Source organism: Vigna unguiculata, chromosome 10, assembly GCF_037176805.1.
Source record: "Vigna unguiculata cultivar grain cowpea cultivar isolate G323 ecotype 2 chromosome 10, ASM3717680v1, whole genome shotgun sequence".
Taxonomy (NCBI): domain Eukaryota; kingdom Viridiplantae; phylum Streptophyta; class Magnoliopsida; order Fabales; family Fabaceae; genus Vigna; species Vigna unguiculata.
Genome location: NC_140801.1, coordinates 38,820,094 through 38,833,418, shown reverse-complemented (window position 1 = coordinate 38,833,418; position 13,325 = coordinate 38,820,094). Strand labels below are relative to the sequence as shown.

Sequence of the window (13,325 nt, the reverse complement as noted above, 5' to 3'; positions counted from 1 at the left end):
AAGAAATAACCAAGGGCAATTGAATTAATAGTACTTAGCTTAAACATGCGAGTATTCAATTTGGCATAATATTTGATTTATTATGTGAGCGAATATGCTCTCTGCACTCTGAAGACAAACGTTTTAATTAATATATCAATCTGAACCAATGCAAAACTGACACATTTCCACAGATTCCGCGTTCAAAATGCATTGAAACATGAACTTTGTCTTTTAAAAAACAAACCCACCACCACCAGTGAGCTTTTCGGGCACGCATCTTCAATCACCACCGTCGGATTTTTTACTAATATATCATATATCTAACGGTTCATTTTGAAGGAATGTTCCTGACAGAGCTGTGCAAGTTAAAGTGAAGAGAGTTCACTGAAATTCCTTTTTCTTTTCAGATCACATCTGTCAATAACCAAAGCAGTTTTCCCCAAAACAGCTGCTTTTCGTACTCACAATCACTTGTTTGTTGTTGAGATCATTTCATGGCATTAGCTGTAGTAGGTGGTGCACTCCTTTCTGCCTTCATTGACGTTCTTTTTGACAGACTAGCTTCCCCTGAGTTTGTCAACTTCATACGTGGAAAGAAGCCTGAAAGGTTACTTCAAAAGATGAAGAGCCAGCTGCTTGTGGTTAAAGTTGTGCTTGCTGATGCTGAGAAGAGACAGATCTCAAACTCCGATGTCAAAGACTTTGATGACTTACTTGATGAAGTTTCCACCAAAGCTGCTACTCAAAAGGAGGTAAACAATTCCTTTTCTCGCCTTTTCAAAAGGAAGAAGATTGTTAGCATTAGTAAGTTGGAAGACATAGTTGAGAGATTAGATGTCATTTTAAAACAAAAAGAGAGTCTTGATTTGAAAGATATTCCAGTGGAGAGCTACCAGTCATGGAAAGCTCAGCCAACATCTCTGGAAGATGGATACGGTATGTACGGTAGAGATAAATATAAAGAGGCCATAATGAAGATGGTGTTAGAAGATGTCACTGGCACTGAACAAGTGTCTGTGATCCCTATTGTAGGCATGGGTTGGGTTGGAAAAACCACTTTGGCAAGATCTGTGTTCAACGATGGCGAACTGAAGCAGCAGATATTTGATTTAAAGGCATGGGTTTGTGTTTCTGATATATTTGATATTGTGAATGTCACAAGAACTATGATAGAGGAAATTACTCGAATGCCCTGTAAATTGAGTGATCTAAATGCCCTTCAACTTGAGTTGACCGACAAATTGAAAGATCAAAGATTTTTAATTGTCTTGGATGATGTTTGGATCGAGGATTGTGACAATTGGAGTTGTCTTACAAAACCATTTCTAAGCGGCTCCAAGGGCACTAAAGTTGTGGTCACAACCCGCAATGAAAATGTAGCGGCTGCAGTGCCTTTTCATAGTGTTGAAGTATATCGTCTAAATAAATTGACAAATGAAGATTGTTGGTTGGTGTTTGCAAACCATGCATTTCCTCCCTCAGAAGCCTGTGAGGATAGAGAAACTCTAGAAATGATCGGAAAGGAGATTGTTAAAAAGTGTAATGGGTTGCCTTTAGCTGCACAGTCACTTGGAGGAATGTTGAGAAGAAAACACGCTGTTAGGGATTGGAATAATGTACTTGAAAGTGACATTTGGGAACTTCCTGAAAGTCACTATAAAGTTATTCTAGCACTCAGAATTAGTTATCATTATCTCCCTCCACATTTAAAACGGTGTTTTGTTTATTGCTCATTGTACCCCAAAGATTATGAATTCGATAAAGATGAACTGATCCAGTTATGGATGGCTGAAGATCTTGTAAAAGCGGCGAAGAAAGGAAAGACTTTAGAAGAAGTTGGTCACGAGTATTTTGATGATTTGGTTTCGAGATGCTTTTTCCAATCTACAAGTCGGAGTTGCGGTGATTATTTTGTAATGCACGACCTCATGCATGATCTAGCAACATTCATTGGTGGGGAGTTCTATTTCAGAGCAGAAGAACTTGGGAAAGAAACCAAAATCAATAGAAAGACTCGTCACTTGTCATTTACAAGATTCAGTGAACCAGTATCGGATATTGAAGATTTTGAGACAGTAAAATTCTCCAGAACTTTCTTGCTGATCAATTATAAAGATTCTCCATTCAACAATGAAAAGGCACCATACATTGTAGTGTCGATGCTTAAGTACTTGAGAGTTTTATCGTTTTGTGGCTTCAAAAGTCTCTTTGTTTTGCCTGATTCAATTGGTGAATTGATTCATTTGCGTTATCTAAATCTATCTCTTACAAGTATAGAAACTTTGCCGGAGTCATTGTGTAATTTGTGCAATCTACAAACTTTGAAGTTGCTTTTTTGCTCAAATCTGACACAGTTGCCTATGGTCATGCAAAATCTCTTAAACTTGCGTCATCTTGAAATTTGTGATTCTCCCATAAAAGAGATGCCTAAAAGAATGGGGAAGCTAAATCAATTACAGAAGCTGAATTTGTATATTGTGGGCAAGCATAAAGAGAATAGCATCAAAGAACTTGGAGGCCTTCAAAATCTGCATGGTTCGTTTTTTATTGACAAACTGGAGAATGTTACCAAAGGCGAAGAAGCATCAGAGGCCAGGATAATGGATAAGAAGCATATTAACCATCTATCCTTAAAATGGTCTATAGGTAACGACAATAACATCGACTTCCAAATTGAATTAGATGTACTCAGAAAATTACTACCTCACCAAGACCTGCAAACGCTGTCAATAACTGGTTATAAAGGGACCAGATTTCCAGAATGGGTGGGGAATTTTTCCTACCGCTACATGACTGTTAGGAGAATGAGGCTCTAGAATGAAAAAACTTATTCACTTTACCTTGTGTTTATTCATGCCATAAGCAATACAATTTATAGGCTTACAATTTTCGTCCGTTGTACTCTCAACGGCTATAAACGACTAGTACATTAACTACCCAACGACTAGTACATTAACCACCCAACGGCTAGTACATTTAAGTTTATTAAAATAAAAACCCAACAAAACTTCCCCGTAAACTTAAATGTTTCTTTTATCCTCCATCCCGATCAGTTTCTTGCAGTTATTGAACAACACAGTTGGTAGTGGTTTTGTAAACAAATCTGCAACTTGATCTCGGCTTCCCACGTGCACCAGCTCCACATTGCCTTCCTTTACCTGTTCTCGGATGAAATGAAAACGCACATCAATGTGCTTGCTCCTTTCATGGTTGACCGGATTCTTCGCCAACTCAATGGCCGACTTGTTGTCCACTCGTATCACAGTACCTTCTTCTTGTTTCATCTCTAGTTTGCTTAGAAGATTTCTAAGCCATACCGCATGACATACACACCATGATGCTGCAACATACTCAGCTTCACATGTTGATAATGTTACTATGGGTTGCTTCTTTGAAAGCTAAGTGAACGCTGTGCAGCCCATGAAAAATACATACCCGGATGTGCTTTTCCGGTCGTCTACATCTCCACACCAATCACTATCTGAGTACCCTACTAGTTCGTAGATGTTTGACTTAGTATAGTATAGTCCGAGTGATATTGTTCCTCGAATATACCTTAGTATTCGCTTCAGAACCTTCCAATGATTGTAGCTCGGCTCCTCCATATACCGACTTACTATACCAACGCTTAGTAGTAAGTTTGGCCTTGTACTCGTCAGATAGCGAAGGCTTCCAACCAAGCTTCGGTACTTGTTGGCATCAATTCGGTCTCCTCCATCAAACTTCGAGAGTTTTGTACCCGGTTCCATTGGGGTCGAAACCGGGTTGCAGTTTGTCATCTTGAACTTGTTCAAGATCTCCTCGGCATACCTTTCTTGGGACACAAAAATGCCTTTCTCACCCTGTTTGACTTCCAAGCCAAGGAAGTACTCCATCAATCCCATGTCTGTCATCTCAAACTCCTTTGTCATTATGTCCTTGAATTCTTGAATCATCTCAGCATTGTTCCCCATGAATATAAGGTCATCTACATAAAGAGCAACAGACATTACATCACCTTTACTTTTCTTTACGTACAGAGCATGTTCATATGGACATTGCTCATATCCTTTCTTCTTGAAGTACTTGTCAATGCGGTAATTCCATGCCCGAGGAGCTTGCTTCAACCCATAAAGCGCTTTCTTCAATCGTAGTACTTTCTTCTCTTCTCCTCTTCTCATGTATCCCAGTGGTTGTTCAACATAAACTTTTTCCTCTAGGATTCCATTCAGAAATGCTGACTTCACGTCCATTTGATAGATCGACCATTTGTGCTGACCTGCCATTGAAATTAGCAGTCGAACTGTCTCCATTCTAGTGACTGGCGCAAACACCTCAGCATAGTCAATTCCCTCCTTTTGTTTATAGCCCTTAGCAACAAGTCTGGCTTTGTAACGCTCTATTTCACCTTGAGCATTCATCTTCTTCTTGTATACCCATTTCATACCAATGGGCCGAGCTCCTGTTGGGGGATTGAACAACTCCCACGTGTTATTGCGCTCAATTGCATCGATCTCCTCATCCATTGCAAGTCTCCACTTCTCATCTTGCACCGCCTCCTCAAAGGTTATGTTCTCAGAACCTGCCAAAAGACAAACATCATGTACCTGTTCAGTAGACTCATACAATTCTTGTATGGTTCGTATTCTGGGTCGTCAGGGTTCATCTTCATCGTCAGTGGTTTCAAAATTTTCTGTAGCCGGTGGTATAGCAATTGACGGGCTAGTATCTCCACTCATCTCTTCAATTGAGTTGTTCCAACTCCACTCATTGGCTTCATCTACTCGAACATCACGACTTACTATCACTTTTTGGTTTATTGGGTCTAACAATTTGTAGGCTTTTGTCATCTCATCATACCCAATAAACACATACTTCTTGCACTTATCCTCGAGTTTCGTTCTTTGCTGACTTGGTACATGGGCATATGCTACACTGCCAAACACCTTGAGATGAGACACACTCGGCTTTTGTCCACTCCATACTTCTTGTGGTGTCTTTTCATTCAACCTTGCATGTGGACACCTATTTTGTATATAAATGGCACATTGTACGGCTTCTGCCCAAAACTCCTTTGGCATATTCTTACTCTTCATCATGGACCGAACCATATCAAGAATAGTTCAGTTTTTCCTCTCAGCTACACCATTCTGTTGTGGTGAGTATGAGGCTGTCAAAAATCTTCTTATGCCGTGCTCATCACAGTACTTCATGAACTCTATTGATGTGAACTCGCCTCCCCTATCAGACCGAACAGCCTTAATGTGTTTGTTTGTCTCCTTCTCCACCATCACTCTAAACTTCTTGAACACCTTGAACACCTCAGACTTTTCCTTCAAGAAGTAGACCCATGTCTTTCGTGAAAAATCATCTACAAAAGAAATAAAGTATCTCTTACCACTAAAGGATTTAGGAGTAGTTGGTCCACACACGTCGGTATGAATTAGGCCCAGTTGTTCCTTTGCTTGGTACTTGGCATTTCTCGGAAACGAAGTTCTCGACTGTTTGCCGAGTATACATTCTTCACACAATTTACTTTTGAACTCCATGCTTGGCAATCCATGCACCATACCTTTTTTCACCAGTTCCATCAGCCCGTCAAAATGTAAGTGACCAAACCGGAAGTGCCACATCATTGTCTCATCCTGGACATCAAGTTTCAAACACTTCTCTTGTATGATCTTTAATTCCAACTTATACATTCGGTTTTTCTTCATCTCTACACGAGCAATCAAACGTCCAAGTTTGTCCTTCAAGTCTAGTACTCGGTCTTTCATTAACACCGAGTAACCCTTTTCCATCAACTGTCCCATGCTCAAAATGTTACTTTTGAGATCAGGTACATAGTACCCGTCTCGAATTTCCCCAACTCGACCATCCTTCTGCAAGTACCAGATCGTCCCTCGACCTTTTACCGCAACCTTTGAATCATCTCCAAAAGACACATCTCTAGCTTCTACTTTTGCTAAGTCTTTAAAGAAGTGCTCATCTCCGCACATGTGGTTGCTTGCACCTGTGTCAAGGTACCACACCGAGTTGGTTGAACTGCTTTGTTGTCCTGTCGAGTTGTTCAATTGCATATCCTCGGCTATTGACATCATCAACAACCCTCCATTCTCTTCAACATCTTCTGTGAGAAAATTGGTCGTCACTTCCTTCTTACTTTCAGATCGACACTCTTTTGCAAAGTGCCCAACTTTACCACAATTGTAACACCTATCTGAGTTACAATCCTTTGCATAGTGACCATACTTGCCACACTTGTAGCACTCAACGTTTGAGTTGCTCACCCGACCTCCTCTCCATGAACCGCGTCCTCTTCCGCGCCAATTTTGGTTGTTGGTATGTTCTCTCTCTCCTTCCTGTCCGCCTCGACCTCGGCCACTACGACCGTTTCCTCTACCTCCCCGGCCTCTTCCTTTGCCTTGAGTGTTCTGAATATAAAACGCCTTTTTCTCCTGGAAATTTGTCTTTGCTTGGAGTGCTTGGCCAAAGTAGTCTTCCTTCGTCTTTTTTCTTCTTTGTTCATACGCTTCCAAGGACCCAGCAAGCTCCTCCACCGTGAGTTTTGAGAGGTCTTTGGATTCCTCTATGGCACACACAATTTTGTCAAAGTATATTGTCAATGACCTCAAAATTTTCTCCACAACTCGGTTTGCAGGCAACGGCTCCCCATTCTTGCCGAGTTGTCTGCTACCGTCTCCACCCGAGATATGAACTCGGTTACCCCTTCGTTCTCCTTCATCAGCAACCTCTCAAACTCTCCTCTGAGAGCTTGAAGACGAACCTGTTTCACACGGTCATCTCCCTTATATGTTTTCTCCAGGATCTCCCACGCCTCTTTTGAAGTCGTAGCGTTTGCTAACTTCTCAAGGCCTGCATCGTCCACAGCTCGGTACAATGCATACATAGCTTTCCTATCTTTGACGTGTTTTTCTCAATGCAGCAATCTGAGCGACTGTCTGTTCATCAGAGTCCTCTGGCTCTTCGAAGCCACTTTCAACTACATCCCATACGTCTTGGGATCCGAGGTAGGCCTTCATCTGCATGCTCCACTTATCGTAGTTGGCTTTTTGTGTCAACTGGGGTAAGGACATATTGTTGGCCATCACTCTCTCACTATTTGTTTCACTCAGACACTCGGGCAACTGACTCTCTCTAACACTCAAGAACAACCTAGCTTTCTCTAGCTCTCTGGCTGTCTACCTAGCTCTGATACCACTTTGTTAGGAGAACGAGGCTCTAGAATGAAAAAAACTTATTCACTTTGCCTTGTGTTTATTCATGCCATAAGCAATACAATTTATAGGCTTACAATTTTCGTCCGTTGTACTCTCAACGGCTATAAACGACTAGTACATTAACTACCCAACGGCTAGTGCATTAACTATTCAACGGCTAATACATTAACCACCCAACGGCTAGTACATTAACCACCCAACGGCTAATACATTTAAGTTTATTAAAATAAAAACCCAACAATGACAAATATAAGTTTATATTATTGTAATAACTGTTGCATGCTTCCTTCAATGGGGTAACTACCATCTCTCAAGTTGCTCTATATTTCACACATGAATTCGCTGAAGACTATTGATGCAGGATTTTACAAGACCGAAGATTGTTCATCTGTGATACCCTTTCCCTTTCTTGAAATTCTACACATTTCTCGCATGCCTAGTTGGGAGGTGTGGAGTGCATTTGCTTCAGAAGCTTTTCCTGTGCTGAAGAGTATTTGTATATCTGATTGCCCCAAACTAAGGGGAGCTTTTCCAAATCACCTTCCCGCTCTGCAAACACTTAGCAATAGAAATTGCGAGCTTCTTGTCTCTTCTGTCCCAAGGGTTCTCACCCTTCGAACAATAGAGATATGTAACACCAACAAAGTAACTTTTCATGAGTTTCCTCTTTTGGTTGAAAGTATAGACGTAGAAGGAGGCACAATGGTAGAGTCCATGATGGAGGCCATCACTAACATCCAACCTACTTGCCTCAAATCTTTAAAATTACAGAACTATTCGTCAGCCTTATTGTTTCCAGGTGATCGTTTTCCTGCATCGCTGAAAACTCTTCGTATCAGTGGTTTAACCAAAATGAAATTCCCGATGCAACACAAACACGAATTACTGGAATCACTGTCAATAAATAATAGTTGTGAATCGCTAACATCTCTTCAATTGGCTATCTTCCCAAATCTCATTTTTCTTGAAATCACAAACTGTGAAAATATGGAATCACTTTTTGTCTCAGCGTCAGAGTCGTTGAAGAGTTTGAAATCTTTGGAGATTGAACACTGTCCCAACTTTGTATCATTCCTGGGAGAGGGATTGTGTGCACCCAATTTGATTCGTTTCCGTGTTCGTGATTGTGAGAAGTTGAAGTCGTTGCCCAATCAGATGGGAAGTCTTCTCCCAAATATGCAATATCTTAAGATATCCAACTGCCAACTAATAGAGTCATTCCCCGAAGGGGGTATGCCACCTAACTTGAAAACAGTTGAGATCAGCAATTGTGAGAAACTAGTGAGTGGTAAAGCATGGGTATGCATGTACATGGTTACCTCTCTCGGTGTGTGTGGTCCATGTGATGGCATCAACTCCTTCCCGGAGCAGGCTTTGCTGCCTCCCTCCCTTACATCTCTACGTCTCTTTAACCTAACAAGTCTAGAGACGTTGGAGTGCAAGGGCTTTCTTCATCTCACGTCGCTACGAGAATTGGACATTCAAAATTGTGAAAAGCTGAAGAATATCGCTGGCGAAAGTCTGCCTCTCTCCCTAATAAAATTAAGCATACGTGGATGTCCCTTATTACTAGAACGATGCCATAAGAAGGACCGTGAAATTTGGCCTAAAATCTGCCATGTCCGTATGCTAGGGATTGACGGTAGATGGATATAACGAGCAAGGATGATGAGCAGGTAATTCTTCTTCTTTCACTTACATCACCATCATCTAACCATGAAAAACTTTGTCTGTGTTATCTTTCATTTCTTGTCTTTCTCCTTTCAAATTTAACTTAATTAATATTGCATTCAACTAGTCTTAAATTAGTTACTTGCTTAGTTTCATACTTGACTGGAATTGCAAGTGTAAAGGAAACCTAACATTTTGTACATATTTTATTTCAGTGCGCATTCATGTCGTTTTAATTTAAAGTAGTCAATGTAGAAATGAATAATGGTCTTTTTTTCTAAACAGTTTGTCTGTGTGGTCAATGCCAAGATTCTGCTTAGTATTTTGGTCAATATGAGACACAAATAATTCCACTGAAATTTCATTTAAAGGGGGGTGAATTGAAGTAATGTTATCTATTCATTTTTCTTGAACACAAATTTATAATAGTTTTATATAATATAAATCAAACCGCTGATTGAGGTCCAAATTAAATTCATGACTAGAGGTGGTATTTTTTTTTTTTTCAGACATGATCGATTGGCTTGGAGAAACTGCATCTGTCCATGGGTTTAAATTCAACTTCGAATAAGATCTCAACAGCTTGAATTTGAGTTGGAAGACTATTCATGGGGGAGAATCTGGCGGTTGAAAAGCTATACAACCCAACAAGAAGGAAATTGGTTTACCTCTTATTGTTGATGGGAAGTATTATTGAAATGAGGAAATATGTTGTCCTCTTAGAAGTTGTTGTGGTGAAGAAAAGAACCTATGATGAAAGTTAAGTTTTGGATGATCATGTATTAGAGGCACCAGGTTGGAGTTCTGTCCTAATTCATACATTTGTTAAATTAAACAAAATCATATGATTTCATACAGCTTGAAGTTTTCGGATATTGGGTTGTTCCTTTAAGGTGGCGGATGGAAAATAAAGTGAAGAAGAAAGAAGATATGATTTCACTGGATGAAGCAGTGGAAACTAATATGCTTATTGTGGTGTACTTGGACACACTTTTAAAGTACCTGACATACAAATGGGTTCTGTCATTTAACATGTGTAGTGCTTTTACCAAAATTTTCTCTTAAAGATGAATTATGTCTTCTTTAAAATAATATTTTAGCAAAAATTGTGAATCTAAAGTAACTAGAATCAATACTTTTGCTGCCAAGATATAGTCATTTGTTTGCACCACAATCCCTTACGTATTTACTAGTGAAAATAATATGTTTTTGCGCATATTATTAATTTTTCCGATGGCACTTATCAGTATCACCTTTAAAGCGATAAATTTTGTATTTGTCTTAATAGCACACTGTTATTACTAATTCAAGAGAGAATAGGCATACTGAACCAATAGATATCTTGAAAGAAACTCATGACACTAGCTCGGTAAATTAGTAGATAACTTCCTCATCTTTCATTTTACTTCACTACGCCAAATTTGGCAATAGACAACGTTTTTTTTCTTAGTGCATATATATCCACATTGATGACAAAGATAGATAAAAGCAATACAAAGAATGAACAAAGATACAAAAAATCGAGGAGAAAGGAAGAGAATTTGGTACTCAATGAAGGACCGTGCAATGGTTGCTAGGAGAACTGGTTCGTTGCTGGAAAAATTGATGGAGAAGAAGAACGAATTTCCCAAACCCTTAATCAATAGCGCCCACTCTAAATATCAATGTTGTTGTGCTTGGAGGATGCGAATGTTGTTGCTCTGGTTGGAGACGCATTTGCTTCTACTGTGGCTGCAGACGATAGCCGCTTCTGCTGGTGGGAGACGAGGCTTTTCTGTTTTCGTGTGAGGGTTAGATGAAAAGAAAACACAATGCGAAAGATCGGATGGCGCGAGAGAATTTTTTTATGATACATAGATGACGCTCTTCTGCATAAACGCTTTCCATTAATTATAAAACGCTATCTATTTCATCTATATAAAATAATTTATTTATTTTTAAATATATAAATGAAACCGTATCATTTAGATGCTAAAATAAAGAGCGCTTTTTTGCTTAAAAGCTATATATTAACGCAACATAAATAGCGCTTAACTTTGTAAACGCTTTCTATCAGTTTATATTAAAATATTATTATTTTTAAAAGTATAAAACAAACATAGATAGCGTTTTTTCTAATAAAGTGTTGTCTATGTATAACGCTTTTTATAGCATTTGTTTAATAAAACGCTGTCTTTTAGCATGTGTTTTAATACATAGCGTTTAATTAAATAAGCGTTATCTAAATAGCGCTATCTATTCCTAATTTTGGCGTAGTGCTTGAAGAAAATTTAGATGAACATTAAATAACAAAATGATGAATAGAAATAAACCAGTTAACGAGCACCATAAGAAAGTGAAACTTGTACAAAGCATTTTTATAGCTGTGAGCATATATCCAGGACTTCAAGGTTGTTGTTGGTGTCAGGTAACTCTTGTTAACATTGCATTAGTAGCTTTATATTGTATATATGATTTTTCCTATGGTAACTTGTTTGACATACTTGCTCACTATGTTGTTGACAGTCCCGTCCTCTAGGATTCATTTATTATATTCCCGCTGCTAAATGTTAATGGTGAGCAACAATTTTCTTAGTGGAGTTTTATGGAATTCACAATTATTCAGTTGAAGGATAACAGTTGGTTTACCTTGTAAAAATTTGTAGGATGGCATGCTATGTTTTGGGCATCCTTAATTCCTGTTGTGGTAAGTATTATATTTCTAATAATATAATTTTCATTTAGATTGATTGGTAGACTTGGTAGAATTGCTTTCATAATGGTTTGTTTTTGGAAAGTTGCCTTAATTGCATGCAGTCATCCCTAGCCCGCCTTAATTGCAGTCTCATAGGTTGTGTTTAGAACTAATAGTATTTTGAGGTTGTGAAAGGAATAGTTGATGGGATAGAGAAAATTGTGGAGATAGTAGAATGTGGAAGTTGTAGTTGGAAGGAGTATGTAGTTGTAGTAGTGAGTGGTGTGTTAGATGTGGTCTTAGTTCTTGTCATTCATCAAATGATTGAGTACATGGGTATTTATAGAGCTATAGAGTATTCTAGAAAGTGTTAGCCACAACTTGTGTGGAATGTTCTAGATTTTTGCCTATGTAGAATGTTCTTGATATTTTTCTTCTTATCTTAGGCTTTTCCACTTTATTCTTGAACTTTCATTACATTTCAATACTTTTATCTTAGGATTTTCTAGATTCTTCTAGAATTTGTATTACACTTTAATACTCCTCCTTGATGCAAATTCAGTAACTCCAAGCATAGCGCGCAGTAGTTCAAACCTTGGTCTTAGTAGTGCCTTTGTAAAAATATCTGCAATTTGGTCTTTTGTTGTGCAGCACTCGAGTTGGATCTTCATATTTGTCTCTGCTTCTCTGATGAAATGATATTTAATTGCTATGTGTTTTGTTCTACTATGATGTATTGGGTTCTTCGTCATTGCGATAGCTGATTTATTGTCACAGTTGATTGTAGTAGGTTCACTTTGTTTTTCTCCCATATCTTTGAATATCTTTCGAAGCCATATAGCTTGACTTGTTGCTTCAGCAACAACCACGTATTCTGCTTCAGGTGTTGATTGTGCCACAGTTGCTTGCTTCTTTGATGCCCAAGAGAATATTTTCGATCCAAGCGAGAAAGCATAGCCTAAGGTGCTCTTCATGTCATCTATTGATTTTGCCCAATCACTATCGGTGTAGCCAATGATCCTTGAGTTAGTCATGGTTTTGTATTATATTCCAAACTCCTTTGTACCTTCTAGATATCTTAAAATTCTTTTCCACTCCATAATGAATTTGACTTGGCTTTTGCATGAATCTTGATAGCAGACTTGTAGCCAATGATTCTTCAATAGGGCTTCAATATATTTTTTTTGAGAGATAAATATGTCGTCTTCTTGTTGTTTCATCCTCTATACCAAGGAAATAGTTCATCAACCCAAGGTTGGTCATCTCAAATGTCTTCATCATGTCTTCTTTAAATTCTTTCACAATCTCCAAATTGTTTCCTGTATACATAAGATCATCGACATATAAGGAGATAATGAGGTGATACTAACCTTGTGCTTTAATATATAGTGTTGGCTCACTTTTGCTCCTCCTGAATCCTTGATCGATGAAGTATTGGTCAATCTTACTATACCATGCTAGAGGAGCTTGCTTCAAGCCGTATAAGGCTTTTTTTAATCTTAGTACTTTGCCTTCATTCCCTTTATTGATGAAGCCTTGAGGTTGTTCAACATAAATCTCTTCTTCGAGCACTCCATTTAGGAAGGTTGATTTAACATCTAGTTGATAGATGTTCCATCCTTTTTGTGTTGCTATGGCTATTAGAGCTCTTATTGTATCTAGTCATGCGACTGGAGCAAATGTGTCATTGTAGCCGATTCCTAATTGTTGTGAGTATCCTTTTGCGACCAATGTGGCCTTGTGCTTTTGTATAGTTCCATCAGGATTGAGCTTTTTTT

The 13,325-nt window shown here is 38.7% G+C and overlaps 1 protein-coding gene across 1 annotated transcript; it reads left to right on the top strand.

Moving 5' to 3' along the window:
- Positions 1-402: 402 nt before the first annotated feature.
- LOC146882550 (putative disease resistance RPP13-like protein 1) lies at positions 403-8,858 on the top strand. The gene is made up of 2 exons (XM_085668218.1): positions 403-2,766; positions 7,564-8,858. Exons 1-2 carry the CDS (start codon positions 477-479, stop codon positions 8,856-8,858), a joined length of 3,585 nt encoding a protein of 1,194 aa, XP_085524344.1. The 5' UTR covers positions 403-476.
- The last annotated feature ends 4,467 nt before the right edge of the window (positions 8,859-13,325 follow it).

Bases quoted from the DNA above. Each gene is read 5' to 3' on its own strand.
- LOC146882550 (XM_085668218.1), top strand. From the start codon at position 477: ATGGCATTAGCTGTAGTAGGTGGTGCACTCCTTTCTGCCTTCATTGAC. The intron at 2,767-7,563 runs GCTACATGACTG...CTATTGATGCAG, and splicing joins GGTGGGGAATTTTTCCTACC to GATTTTACAAGACCGAAGAT.